The sequence below is a fragment of the Salvelinus sp. IW2-2015 genome, linkage group LG14, assembly GCF_002910315.2.
Source record: "Salvelinus sp. IW2-2015 linkage group LG14, ASM291031v2, whole genome shotgun sequence".
NCBI classification, from domain to species: Eukaryota; Metazoa; Chordata; class Actinopteri; order Salmoniformes; family Salmonidae; genus Salvelinus; species Salvelinus sp. IW2-2015.
The window spans coordinates 29,048,166-29,061,852 of record NC_036854.1 but is presented as its reverse complement, the minus strand read 5'-3'; the positions used below and the strand labels follow the sequence as shown (position 1 = coordinate 29,061,852).

Sequence of the window (13,687 nt, the reverse complement as noted above, 5' to 3'; positions counted from 1 at the left end):
GCTCAATAGAACTCTGTGGCGCTGCTCCGCGGCAGAACGGTGCTAACTTCGAACGTCAAACTGACAAGCTAACTAGTGGCTGCAGGTTCGTGAGTGAAAACATGGGCTTTTTCTAAATGACATCCACAGAATACAAAACAAAAGAGGGACTAAATATATATTTATTTACCAAGCTATCAGACTGAATTTCAATATCCACACTCCGCAAAGACAATCTGTTCATGTTTTCATTGTGCATTTCTGTGTCTCCCTTTAAATTGCCATAGAAACGGCCCCTCTCACCGTAGATTGATAGCCAATATAGCCAAGGATCTGGAGATGAAAATGACTTAGGTATCAAGTTGATTTTGATTGGTCCAACCCGCAGAAACACCTCCAAATGGTACCACATCCCAACCCCAAATATGGAACAGATACACCCAAGAGCGGCTTGCTCTAAACTAGCAACGGCCACAGCAAATTAACATTCTTATTTCATCCACATTGTCAAGTACTAGTATATTAAGTATTTAATATTGTAGAGAACAATCTAATGATTCATTCTATGTGATGTATAATGACAAAGAAAAAGTTCMGACATTTTCGTAGCACCCTACGCTCATGCTCTGTCACTGTGCAGCTTGTAATGCAACATTTGGCTTGTGACTGTCACACCTACAGAACTTTCTTCAACCTTGTGAAAGTTGTGAAAGCCTTACCCCTTGGACACGTTAACAGTTTTACCCTTTGCTATAAAATCCTTTGCCTCAACTACTCACTCTCTGCCATATCCTAACATGTCTGCAGAATTTACAAACTCTCTTAAAACATTTACAAGCAYCTCATCGTAACACATAACGTGTGTGATAACTCCAACCTACAGGCCTACTTGTTAGGCACAGACCAGTGCTAAATCAATTCATCTCTAGACAGAWTATTTGGCTTGTCCTTTGATTTCGTAATGGCCACAAGCCAGGCAGAGAGAGATTGACGTGATTTCCCATTTAGCCTTTGGCTACCGTCGCCCTTCATGCGATGGCTTGCAAAGTGGTTGCGTCAGCCGTTCACTCTGAATGGGTCAATAAACCCACATATATGCCAAGCACAAACACGCTGTCACGCTCTCACTCACTTCTCGTCCCTAGTGTCGGGGAGGTCTCTGTGGTAGCCTAGTCGATTGCTGATCAGTACGTTGAAAGCATGCTTGTGATAGCCCATGTCGCGCACCTCCTGGTCTTGCTCATTAAAAATCATACCTGAAAAGGAAAAGACGGGATGATGAAAAAAATGAAAAAAMAATGTTGTTGATTCAATTGTTCAGAATAGGGAGGGTACTTGTGGTAGTTGGTCAGTATGAGGATTCTATTGATGTATCCACGTTGCCATGGTAACACAAGGGGCCTTTGTCCAGAGTGTGAGGTAATGGCTTAGGTTTACTTTGCTGATGAACTCTGTGCAACCATGGAAATAACTCACTCAGCCAGCTGAAGGCCTCACTCCAATTCAAAAACATTTCAATAATGCTTTTTCTTTGCTGCAATGCACCATTTGTGTGTTTCGTCGTTGCACCTGCTTTCAGACAGTTAAAATCACTCAATGCCAACCGATAATCTGTAATGAGCTGCGGTTAGCTTGATTGTTCCTGTTTCTCACTGTCCAACTATAAATGGGCTTTGATGCATAAAGGCATTGTGGAAACGCCTAGGCTACACTTACTTTTCACATCGCTCTCCTGTTAAACGTTTTATTGGTTGACATGGGAGCAAACCAACATTACAAACTTCCCTTTTGGACCCATGAAGATTACAGACTGTCAAAATGTCCTAAACCATTCCAGAATTTGTCACGGGTGCGATTGAGCTTGTGGAGCTTTTGAGAGCTCATCGTTCTGGGTGTATGTGACACTCTGAAGGTAATAGGCCTACAGTTCATAGGAGTTGATTACGATGCAGCTTCATTAATTAACTGACATCCATTTTGAGATTTTCTTCCAGGCCAGCTCCTTTACATAATCTGCTATGGTAACATTAATTTTCATGTACACTCCTATAAAGTTCTGTATAAAGATAAGAGGGAAATAATCTTTGACCAATGGGGGTCGTTTCAAGTTTCATGCTCTGAAGGAGGGCTCACTTACCCATCTCAGGAGAGAGATCGGCCTGCTTGTTGCCTCCTGCTCCTGCTGCAGGGACTGCCGTAATGCCATGTTCTGGCCCTCCTCCAGGGCCCTTGGAGAAACGGGGTTGGAAGCGGTGGGCCTGGGGCCCCTGGATGGGCACATACCTGAAGGTGGACCGGCCGCCGTCTTGGCCCAGGCTGAAGTAGAGGAAGAGTAGGACGGACCAGGTCACGGAGGTGAAGAGGCAGCCATAGCAGAAATAGCGCAGTGTGACGCTACCCATGGTAGCCCTAGCATCGTCGGCGCTCCGTGCTCAGGCCCCTGTCGAGGAAACCAGAGACAATAAAGAAAGGGTCTAGATAGAAGCTTACAGTTCTGCATACAAGCAGTTCTGCAGTGCATTGAGTGAGTTCTTGAGTTTCTATGAATAGCCTGAAAGAACTTATCATCAGGAACTAAATATCACTTGTCTTCTCTCAGGGAAGAAAACATGCACAAGTTATCCTGCTGAGGCTTTTTGAAAAGAAAACGCCCTGTAAACATCTATTTATAACCCACAAAACATCCAAAATAATATACGCCTTATTTCTGTTGCCCATCTCTGGCAGAAAAACAAGGAATGTCAGATATGTGAGTTTGATTATAATTACGTGCGCTTTTTGGCACTGCATTCAAACAGATATACAAATCTGAATACAACAAAAGAACCCAGCATGGGGGAGCCATCACCGTTTCTGTCAGATGAGGACAGCAGGGCAAAAACAAGGCTAGTCCTCTCTGAAAAACACTTAGGCCTAYGCATGATGCACACGGACGTCACAGAATGTTCCTTTGCTTTGGCACTTAGTGGCTTGTTAGTGAAAATGGGAAGGGAAGATGATCAGAGGTGAGAGAGAGGCGATGAGTCATTAGAGAAGAACATTTGGGATAGACAAAAAGAAAAAGTGCAAAGCCATTAATAGATCAAATGCAGAAGTAGTGCATGTGATGAAAGGATCAGGCTAGGCCTAGTTGAAGTGGACAGACTGAGCTATGGTGTGAAGCTCACACAGTGTGCCAAATGATTCAGGAAAGAAACCAAGTGCAACATTCTATATGGCAGTGGTATTCAAAGTTGGGGTCGCAACCTTGAACTGCAGTGGGTACAAATTATTATATGGGACAATATACTAACGTTTTTGAGAAAGATAATTAGAAAGATTATATTTTATCGAGTAGGCCTAATTTATTGGTTTCTTTTCATTTAGAAAATGTAATGAATTGAAGGTTATTTTGATGTAAAAATCTAAATTTACAAATTTTAAGGTTATGTCATTAGATTTAGGGTTGGGTCGCAAGAATTCATTGCGGAATAGATGGGGTCCCCAGAAATTCTGACGGAAAAAATGGGTTCCCCGCTGAAATTTTTGCAATACCACTGCATCATGGTATACCCATGGCCAACCTAAAGGGGTGAGCAATATGGCTTGGGTGGTCTGGTGGTTAGTGCCGCCACTCACAGCCCACATGTAGCCTACACTGCCTTTTGACCAAAGCAAAGACATTGCTTTAAAGAAGTTAGATGTGCATGTGCAAAAAACACATTCTATGAAGGTGGTTCCACAGTATGAGGAGGAATCTCAATACTTTCTACTTTCATAAATAAACGAAGGAAATTAGGTTAGTTGAAATGTACCAAAGCGCTAATATGACCTGCTGGACTAAAGCCCATTTCTGCTAACAAAAAGGCTATAGGCTAGCTAATGTCAAATGTTGATAGCTGAATTATATAAGGACAAAGGTTGTTTGAATTCCACCAACAAGTGAACCATTAACCACACAAACAAAAATTGTTCACATTAATAATTAGGCATATTGATTTACATACTTGGCTAACTAACACAGAAACTATGGTACTCAGAAAAACAAGTCGTTAAACGCATCAGTGATTAGCCTAAATGTAAAACAAAATAGGTATTTTGAAGTCTCTTTTATTTGATACCAGGACACTGAAGAACCCACTCAGTTTCACACAGAGACCAGTGGCATCACCACTCCACCACAAATTCAAGAGGGACAGAGCTAGGCTAGGAGAGGGAAAATAAGGCCTTTAAAGCCTTGTTCACATTGGCAGTTTGAAGTGACTAAAATCAAAACATTTCGCTAACCAAAAAGGACTTGTTTTTTTCAGTTGTTCTTAGGCTATGATTTTGAACATACAAAGCCACTGGGAAATGTTGATGGCAGGCATTGTTGTCACCTTAGCTTGCCACATAACTTCTGAGTAATTGGAAGCATGAGCACCACCACCAATCAGCCTACAGCACTGCGCACACCCCCTTTGTTACTATGACAACTAGTTAGAGTAGCCATGTCAGTGAATGACTGCTGTCTGAACCACTGAGGTATGGGTCTGAACACACACAAATCCAATTTGGTCACTTAGCCTGCTGTTTGGCCAGTCAGTATTCCAAAACTGATTTGAYCATTAAGGCCTGCAGTGTGAACAAGGATTTAGAGAAATTGAGCTCTCTGAGACATGGTTAGAGGAGAAGCAGTCATCCGGGTCCTACCCTCCTGCCCTGCCTAGGAATGCCATAAAAGCCAATGAGCCCAGCAACACGAGAGCCAATGAGAAATGTGATATTTCATCAACAATTAAAACGCCAACAGGGGAAGGTTTTACCCAGATAAGGCTGCAAACCTCATTATCGAATAATGATTCTTGCAGGGACATCTAGGCTATGTGTGTGATAACATTTAATGTCTAAATACAGTTATCCTATATGGATTACCAGATTCTGTATTAATACAATACATTGACTGTTCATTCATTATTATAGTGTCCTTCTCCGACATTGTCTGGCAGCGTGCACTGCAGGCATTTTTCATCGTACTATAACTTGCAATTTTATGAATATGCATAGAGTAGCATCTCTCATATGTTTGTTTTTTATTCCATGTCAAACCACCCCATGCTTTTATAACCAAGGCAAAGGACAGAACTATTTAMTTTTTAATGTGTTATTTCTTACATTATTAGTCCAGGAAATGTTTTGTGTTATTACATACAGTCGAGAAGAACTAAAAATGTGTTTAGTCCTAACCAAAAACCGTGGATAGATGGCAGCATTCGCCAAACCTGAAAGCGCGAACCATCACATTTAACCATGGCAAGGTGACTGGGAATATGGCCGAATGCAAACAGTGTAGTTATTCCCTCCGTAAGGCAATCACAGGCAAAACTGCAGTATGGAGACAGTGGAGTCGCAATTCAACAGCTCAGACACGAGACGTACATGGCAGGGTCTACAGACAATCACGGACTACAAAGGGAAAACCAGCCACGATACCGATGTCTTGCTTCCGGACAAGCTAAACACCTTCACCGCCTGCTTTGAGGATAACAGAGTCCCACCGACGCGGCACGCTACCAAAGACTGTGGGCTCTCCTTCTCCGTGGCCGACTTGATTAAGACATTTAAGCGTTAACCCTCGCAAGGCTGCTGGCCCAGACGACATCCCTAGCCCGTCCTTAGAGCATGCGCAGACCAGCTGGCTGGAGTGTTTACAGACATATTCAATCTCTCCCTATCCCAGTCTGCTGTCCCCACATGCTTCAAGATGGCCACTATTGTTCCTGTACCCAAGAAAGCAAAGGTAATTAAACTAAATGACTTTCGCCCCGTAGCACTCACTTCTGTCATCATGAAGTGCTTTGAGAGACCAGTCAAGGATCTTATCACCTCTACCTTACCTGACACCCTAGACCCAATTCAACTTGCTTACCACCACAATAGATCCACAGACAATGCAATCGCCATCGCACTGCACACTGCCCTATCCCATTTGGACAAGAGGAATACCTATGTAAGCAGGCTGTTCATTGACTATAGCTCAGCATTCAACACCATAGTACCCTCCAAGCTCATCATTAAGCTTGGGACCCTGGGTCTGAACCCCACCCTGTGCAACTGGGTCCTGGACTTCCTGACGGGCCGCCCCCAGGTAGTGAAGGTAGGAAACAACACTGAGGCCCCAAAAGGATGCGTGCTCAGCCCCTCCTGTACTCCCTGTTCACCCATGACTGCGTAGCCACGCACGCCTCCAACTCAATCATCAAGTCTGCAGATGACACAACAGTAGCAGGCCTGATTACCAACAATGAAGGGACAGCCTACAAGGAGGAGGTGAGGGCCCTGGGAGTGTGGTGCCAGGAAAACAACCTCTCACTCAACATCAACAAAACAAAGGAGTTGATCGTGGTCTTCAGGAAACAGCAGAAGGAGCACCCTCCCATCCACATCGATGGGACCGCAGTGGATAAGGTGGAAAGCTTCAAGTTCCTCAGTGTACACATCACTGACAAACTGAAATGGTCCGCCTACAGAGAGTGTGGTGAAGAAGATGCWACAGTGCCTCTTCAACCTCAGAAAGCTGAAGAAATTTGGCTTGGCACCTAAAACCCTCCCAATCTTTTACAGATGCACAACTGAGAGCATCCTGTCGGGCCGTATCACTGCCTTGTATGCCGCAGGGCTCTCCAGAGGGTGGTGCGGTCTGCCCAACGCATCACCGGGGGCAAACTACCTGCCCTCCAGGACAACTACAGCACCCGATGTCACAGGAAGGCCAAAAATATAATCAAGGACAACAACCACCCGAGCCACTGCCTGTTCACCCCGCTATCATCCAGAAGGCGAGGTCAGTACAGGTGCATCAACGCTGGGACCGAGAGACAGAAAAACAGCTTCTATCTCAAGGCCATCAGACTGTTAAATAGCCATCACTAGCACATTAGAGGTTGCTGTCCTACATACATAYACGTGGAATCACTGGCCACTTTAATAATGGAACACTTGTCACTTTAATAATGTTTACATATTTTGCAATACTCATCTCATAAACTCAGCAAAAAAAGAACCGTCCTCTCACTGTCAACTGCGTTTATTTTCAGCAAACTTAACATGTGCAAACATTTGTATGAACATACGTTTCAACAACTGAGACATAAACTGAACAAGTTCCACAGACATGTGACTAACAGAAATGGGATTGGGATTGAGATCCGAGCTCTTTGCTGGCCATGGCAGAACACTGACATTCCTGTCTTGCAGGAAATCACGCACAGAACGAGCAGTATGGCTGGTGGCATTGTCATGCTGGAGGGTCATGTCAGGATGAGCCTGCATGAAGGGTACCACATGAGGGAGAAGGATGTCTTTCCTGTAACGCACAGTGTTGAGATTGCCTGCAATGACAACAAGCTCAGTCCAATGATGCTGTGACACACCGCCCCAGACCATGATGGACCCTCCACCTCCAAATTGATCCCGCTCCAGAGTACAGGCCTCGGTGTAACGCTCATTCCTTCGACGATAAACGTAAATCCGACCATCACACCTGGTAAATCAAAACCGCGACTCGTAAGTGAAGAGCACTTTTTGCCAATCCTGTCTGGTCCAGCGATGGTGGGTTTGTGCCCATAGGCGACGTTGTTGCCGGTGATGTCTGGTGAGGACCTGCCTTACAACAGGCCTACAAGCCCTCAGTCCAGCCTCTCTCAGCCTTTTGCGGAAAGTCTGAGCACTGATGGAGGGATTGTGCGTTCCTGGTGTAACTCAGGCAGTTGTTGCCATCCTGTACCTGTCCTGCAGGTGTGATGTTCGGATGTACCGATCCTGTGCAGGTGTTACACGTGGTCTGCTACTGCGAGGACGATCAGCTGTCCGTCCTGTCTCCCTGTAGCGCTGTCTTAGGCGTCTCACAGTTCGGACATTTCAATTTATTGCCCTGGCCACATCTGCAGTCCTCATGTCTCCTTGCAGCATGCCTAAGGCACATTCACGCAGATGAGCAGGGACCCTGGGCATCTTTCTTTTGGTGTTTTTCAGAGTCAGTAGAAAGGCCTCTTTTTAGTGTCCTAAGTTTTCATAACTGTAACCTTAATTGCCTACCGTCTGTAAGCTGTTCGTGTCTTAATGACAGTGCCACAGGTGCATGTTCATTAATTGTTTATGGTTCATTGAACAAGCATGGGAAACCGTGTTAAAACCCTTTACAATCAAGATCTGTCTTTTGATTTCAACTTATCTTTGAAAGACAGGGTCCTGAAAAAGGGATGTTTCTTTTTTTGCTGAGTTTATGTATATACTGTATTCTATCATTCTACTGTATGCCATTCTGACATTGCTCGTCCAAATATTTATATATTCTTAATTCCATTTCATTACTTTAGATGTATGTGTATTGTTGTGAAATTGTTAGATATTACTGCACTTTTGGGAGCTAGAAACACAAGCATTTCGCTACACCCGCAATAACATCTGCTAAATGTCTGTGACAAATAAAATTTGACTTGACATAGTGCCTTTATAAAGTATTCATACCCCTTGACTTATTCCACATGTTGTTACAGCCTGAATTCAAAATGGATTAAATTGATTTGTCTTCTCACCCATCTACACACAATACCCCATAATGACAAAGTGAAAACATGTTTAGACATTTTAGCAAATGTATTGACAAATAAATACAGAAATATATAATTACATAAGTATTCACACCCCTGAGTCAATACTTTGTAGAAGCACRTTTGGCAGCGATTACAGCTGTGAGTCTTTCTGGGTAAGTCTATAAGAGCTTTCCAGAGCTGGATTCGGCAACATTTGCACTTTATTATTTTCAAAATTCTTCAAACTTTGTAAAATTGATTGTTGATCATTGCTAGACAACAATTTAAGTATTGCCATAGATTTTCAAGCAGATTTAAGTAAACACTGTAACTCTGCCACTCAGGTACATTCACCATCTCCTTGGTAAGCAACTCCAGTGTAGATTTGGCCTTGTGTTTTAGGTTATCGTCCTTCTGAAAGGTGAATTTACCTCCCAGTGTCTGGTGGAAAGCAGACTGAACCAGGTTTTCCTCTAGGATTTTGCCTGTGCTTAGCTCCATTTCTTTTTTATCCAGAAAAACTCCCCAGTCCTTAACAATTACAAGCATACCCATAACATGATGCAGCCACCACTATGCTTGAAAATATGGAGTGATACTCAGTAATGTGTTGTGTTGGATTTTCCCCAAACATAACACTTGGTATTCAGAATGAAAAGTGAATTGCTTGGCACATTTTTTTTGTAGTATTACTTTAGTGCTTTGTTACAAACAGGATGCATGTTTTGTTATATTTGTATTCTGTACAGGCTTCCTTCTTTTCACTCTGTCAATTAGGTTAGTATCGTGGCATAACTATACTGAACAAAAATATAAAATGCAACAATTTCAACGATTTGACAGAGTTCCAGTTCATATAAGGAAATCAGTCAATTGAAATAAATTAGGCCTTAATCTGTGGATTTCACATGACTGGGCAGGGATTTAGCCATGGGTGGGCATAGGCCCAGCCAATCAGAACGAGTTTTACTACATACAGAAATACTCCTCAGTTTCACCAGCTGTCCGGGTTGCTTGTCTCAGATGATCCCGCAGGTGGAGAAGCTGAATTGCACTCTCCCTCAACTTGAGACATCTGTGGCATTGTGTTGTGTGACAAAACTTCACATTTAAGAGTGTCCTTTTATTGTCCCCAACACAAGGTGCACCTGTGTAATGATCATGCTGTTTATTCAGCTTATTGATATGCCACACCTGTCAGGTGGATTAGTTTGGCAAAGGAGAAATACTCACTAAGAGGGATGTAAACAAATTTGTGCACAAAATTTGAGAGAAATAAGCTTTTTGTGCTTATGGAACATTTCTGGGATTTTTTATTTCACCTCATGAAACCAACAATTTACAGATTGTGTTTATATGTTGTTGATCCATCCGCAGTGTTCTATCAGAGCCATTAAAGTCTATAACTGTTTCAAAGTCACTATTGGCCTCATGGTGAAATCCCTGAACGGTTTCCATCCTCTCCGGCAACCGAGTTAGGAAGGATGCCTGTATCTTTGTAGTGACACCAGACAAAATATGAATAACTTCACCATGCTCAAAGGGAAATTCAATAGGTGCCCTTCTTTGTGAGGCATTGGAAAACCTCCCTGGTCTTTGTGGTTGAATCTGTGTTTGAAATTCACTGCTCGACTGAGGGACCTTACAGATAATTGTATGTGTGTGGTACAGAGATGAGGTAGTCATTCAAAAATCATGTTAAACACTGTTATTGCACAGTCAGTCCATGCAACTTGTGAAGCACATTTTTACTCCTGAACATATTTAGGCTTGCCATAACAGGGTTGAGTACCTATTGATTCAAGACATTTCAGCTTTTCATTTATTTGAAATACATAATTCCATTTTGACATTATGGGGTATTGTGTAAGCCAGTGATGAAAATAAAAATCGAAATGTAATCAATATAAAATTATTTCTGTAACACAACAAAATGTGGAAAAAGTCAAGGGTTGTGAATACTTTCTGAAGGCACTGAACATCCAAGTCATTGCTGTGGTCACAGACATTGGAAACTAAGGACCTGCCCTTGAGCTCTGACAGCAGGTCAAATAACAGGACTATCAGCGGTGGCTACTGTTGTGACATTAGGCTAACTACAGTATGTCTGTGGTTCAGGGGTCCAATCTGTCCCATTAATGCATGAATGAAGAAGGGACCAGTGCCAAAAAGCTGCTAACTGTAAATGCTAATGAGCACACATAGCCTAATGCTACATCAGGACAGTGAGGCCTAAATGCTTGTCGCATAGCTAGTAGGTCGTGAATGCAAACGGAGGAAAAATGAGGCGAGTTGATCTCGACACTAAATGGAAACGGCTTAGATATTGTGTCAAAGCACTGCTTCTCAAGAACACTAACTTTCAAAATGACTCTGCTGAATTTATAACCAAAATCGATATCCATTTCAGAGGAGCACTGGTTTCACACGGAGGAGTTGAGTGCTGAGAGGCCAGAGTTTCACGAGAAGAAGATTGTAAATTAAAGTTGGCAGTGAGTTAATGGGATTCATCAGATGTAGCCGCCATGGTCCAGAGGGACAAAGCAGTTTTAAATTGTACCACAGAAAAGAGAACAGAGCCTTGRTAATTTAGTTCCTTTCTGGTTCCAATTTAGAAAATAGGACAAAGCAGCACAAGTGCAAATATACTTTTAGTCTCTCTCGCTGGCATAGTCCTGTCACACACCACACTTTCACACYAATAGAAATTGTAAAAATATGCTGAACTCTTCTTCACCACGAAGAGAATGCCATTCATAACCTTATGCATTTCTGTGTAGTACAGATCAGGGACCCATTTTGAAATTCTGTTACCGGGTTTAAATTCACTTCACTTACTGTAGTTCAATAACCATAAATAAATATGAAAAGGGTAGAAAAACAAAAATGCCAGTGTAGTCTATGTGGTCTATAATTAGCCACCTGGAGCCTTTCTCCAGCTGAAACAGTAAAGGAGGGGCTTGTGCCATTAGGCTAATCCAAAGCTGCCATATTGCAGCAGGCATTTGGACTAGACTGGAGCTGCCTGTCACCACCCTGAGCCCACAGAGGGGTAACAGCACAGTAGAGTAGAATAGAGCAAAGTTTAGTACAGTACAGTACACAGTAGAGCACACTAGAGTTGAGTACACTATAATGTACTGTATTAAACTCTCCTGTACTCTACTGTTCTGTACTCTACTCTGATGTCCAAACTTGTGAAACAGACATTATGATTGGTTCAGATATCACATATTTATACCTTTGTGTACCTATTTAGGATACATCACCACGAAGAGAATGCCATACATAACCTTATGCATTTCTGTGTTGTACAGATCAGGGACCCATTTTGAAATTCTGTTACCGGGTTTAAATTCACTTCACTTACTGTAGTTCAATAACCAAAATATTTTTTTTTCAATGTCAGTGTGTATTGTCATAGCTGACACCCCATTTTTTCTGCAGACATCGTTGAATCTTAATTCAGAGCAAATGTTTTTAACTGTTTTCAGAAAAAAACAGATGGAGATTTTACCAACATTTTGTTACCCAACTTTGCATCTTCACAGTTCTTCCAGTAAATGTGTTTTTGTAAAATGTTCAGTGTAAATTGTTAAAAGTAGTACTTGTGCATAGAGTTGTATGGTTTGTTCAACTTTGAAATCAATGGGGGTTTTTTGCAAACATTTTAAGTGTAAAATCTGAGTTACCGTGGAATTTCCCTTATTGTACAATATTTTAATCACTAACCCAACTATGGGTTTAGTGCCTGTTGGACATGATCCTCGATTGCAGGCAGTTTCTTCCTAATGGCACCTGGGCATGGGGCACTTGTCTCTCAATACTTTTTATTTTAGCTGGCCGGTGCGCCACTCAGTTGATGAAAAACAACTGGAGATGCACTGCGCCTTGCTTCTAAAGCTGCCTCATCTCAGCTGACACAGTATGTCAGATTTCCCAGCCAAAACAGTCTGTCACTGATCGCCAGCTTAACATTGATGAACTAAAACGCAGTCATTGAAATTCTGCCAAAGCTCCATTTAATGTCAAGCTACTGTTCAACTCTGATATCATCTGCAAGGTTTATAGCAGCAGCAGGCACAAACACAACATAAGACGAAAACTGACAAAGATCTTGCCTTCATTGAGTTTCAATTGCAGAGGTATATAAAGATGGCGGCCTCCATGCGCTTACCARAAATTCCTTGTTTTGCTCAGTTCGCCGTATTGTACATTGCTAATGACCATTTAAAAAAAAGAGTAACAGAGAGCAGAGTATACACGATCCCAATGTTAGCTTCAAGATGCCAGCAATTTCAAAAAACAAAAAAGTCGATTGTGCTGATTTATTGGCATATTGAACCATATCGCAGGCCATAGTTTAACAACTCAGTGGATAGTGATAAAAACAATGGTGTCATCCAATGTTCCCTCGAAGCTGCGCCACCCTCGGGACTGCAGCGCAGAAGAAATATCAGTGCGCGCAGAGAAGCACGAGATTGAACTTCACTCAACTTTCTAGAGTTTTACCCATTAGTTAACGCTATCAARGTTTCCCTTTACGGTGGGAATTGTGAATGAATCAACGGAATATTAGCCACTTTCAATGCAACATACCGAAACAAAACCATAACCAATCAGAGCTGCAGTGGGCCATTGCAATATATGGATCTGTGCCATTCACTTTGAACTGGACTGTTTTTAAGATATCAGGGTCGTGGGTAGATGCGATAGTTTTTAGATTATTATTTTCTTTAAATGTATTTAACTAGGCAAGTCAGTTAAGAACAAGTTCTTATTTACAATGATGATCACCTCTGTGTCTAAAGGACAAGTGTATTAACAGGTCAATGTCAAGCTCTYCATGTTTCATGGAATGTAGACCTACATTAAACACCACACATTGGCTGCTACAGTAGGCTGAATGATAGAACCGCTATTTCCATGTTAAAATGTTATGGATGCATTTTCTCCATTGTTTTTGATGGTAGGCWACTCTAACTTAAAGCGAATACAGACTCTGTGCTCATAGTAAACGTGCGCCGGAAGTTGCACCAAATCAAAAGATCTACACCAGGATCACACCCAACCAGTGAAAGCTCAACAGTGTCCATGCCATCTGGTATATTTTTTCTGCATTGTATTTTTCATTATGATTAGGGGCTGTCAAACAA

The 13,687-nt window shown here is 42.2% G+C and overlaps 1 protein-coding gene across 2 annotated transcripts in view; it reads right to left on the bottom strand.

The window, feature by feature from the left end:
• Positions 1-13,687, bottom strand: part of LOC111972798 (polypeptide N-acetylgalactosaminyltransferase 11) — a 45,345-nt gene that overhangs the window by 30,143 nt on the left and 1,515 nt on the right. Inside the window, exons 1-3 of one of the 2 annotated variants that reach the window (XM_023999877.2) lie at positions 12,709-12,942; positions 2,117-2,419; positions 1,112-1,235 (exon numbers count right to left, since the gene is read on the bottom strand). In XM_023999877.2, the coding sequence (XP_023855645.1) occupies positions 1,112-1,235; positions 2,117-2,381 (389 nt within the window). In that variant the 5' untranslated portion in view covers positions 2,382-2,419; positions 12,709-12,942. Of the gene's footprint in view, positions 1-1,111; positions 1,236-2,116; positions 2,420-12,708; positions 12,943-13,687 lie in introns of those variants that run through there. The other variant, XM_023999876.2, reaches the window with a different exon arrangement.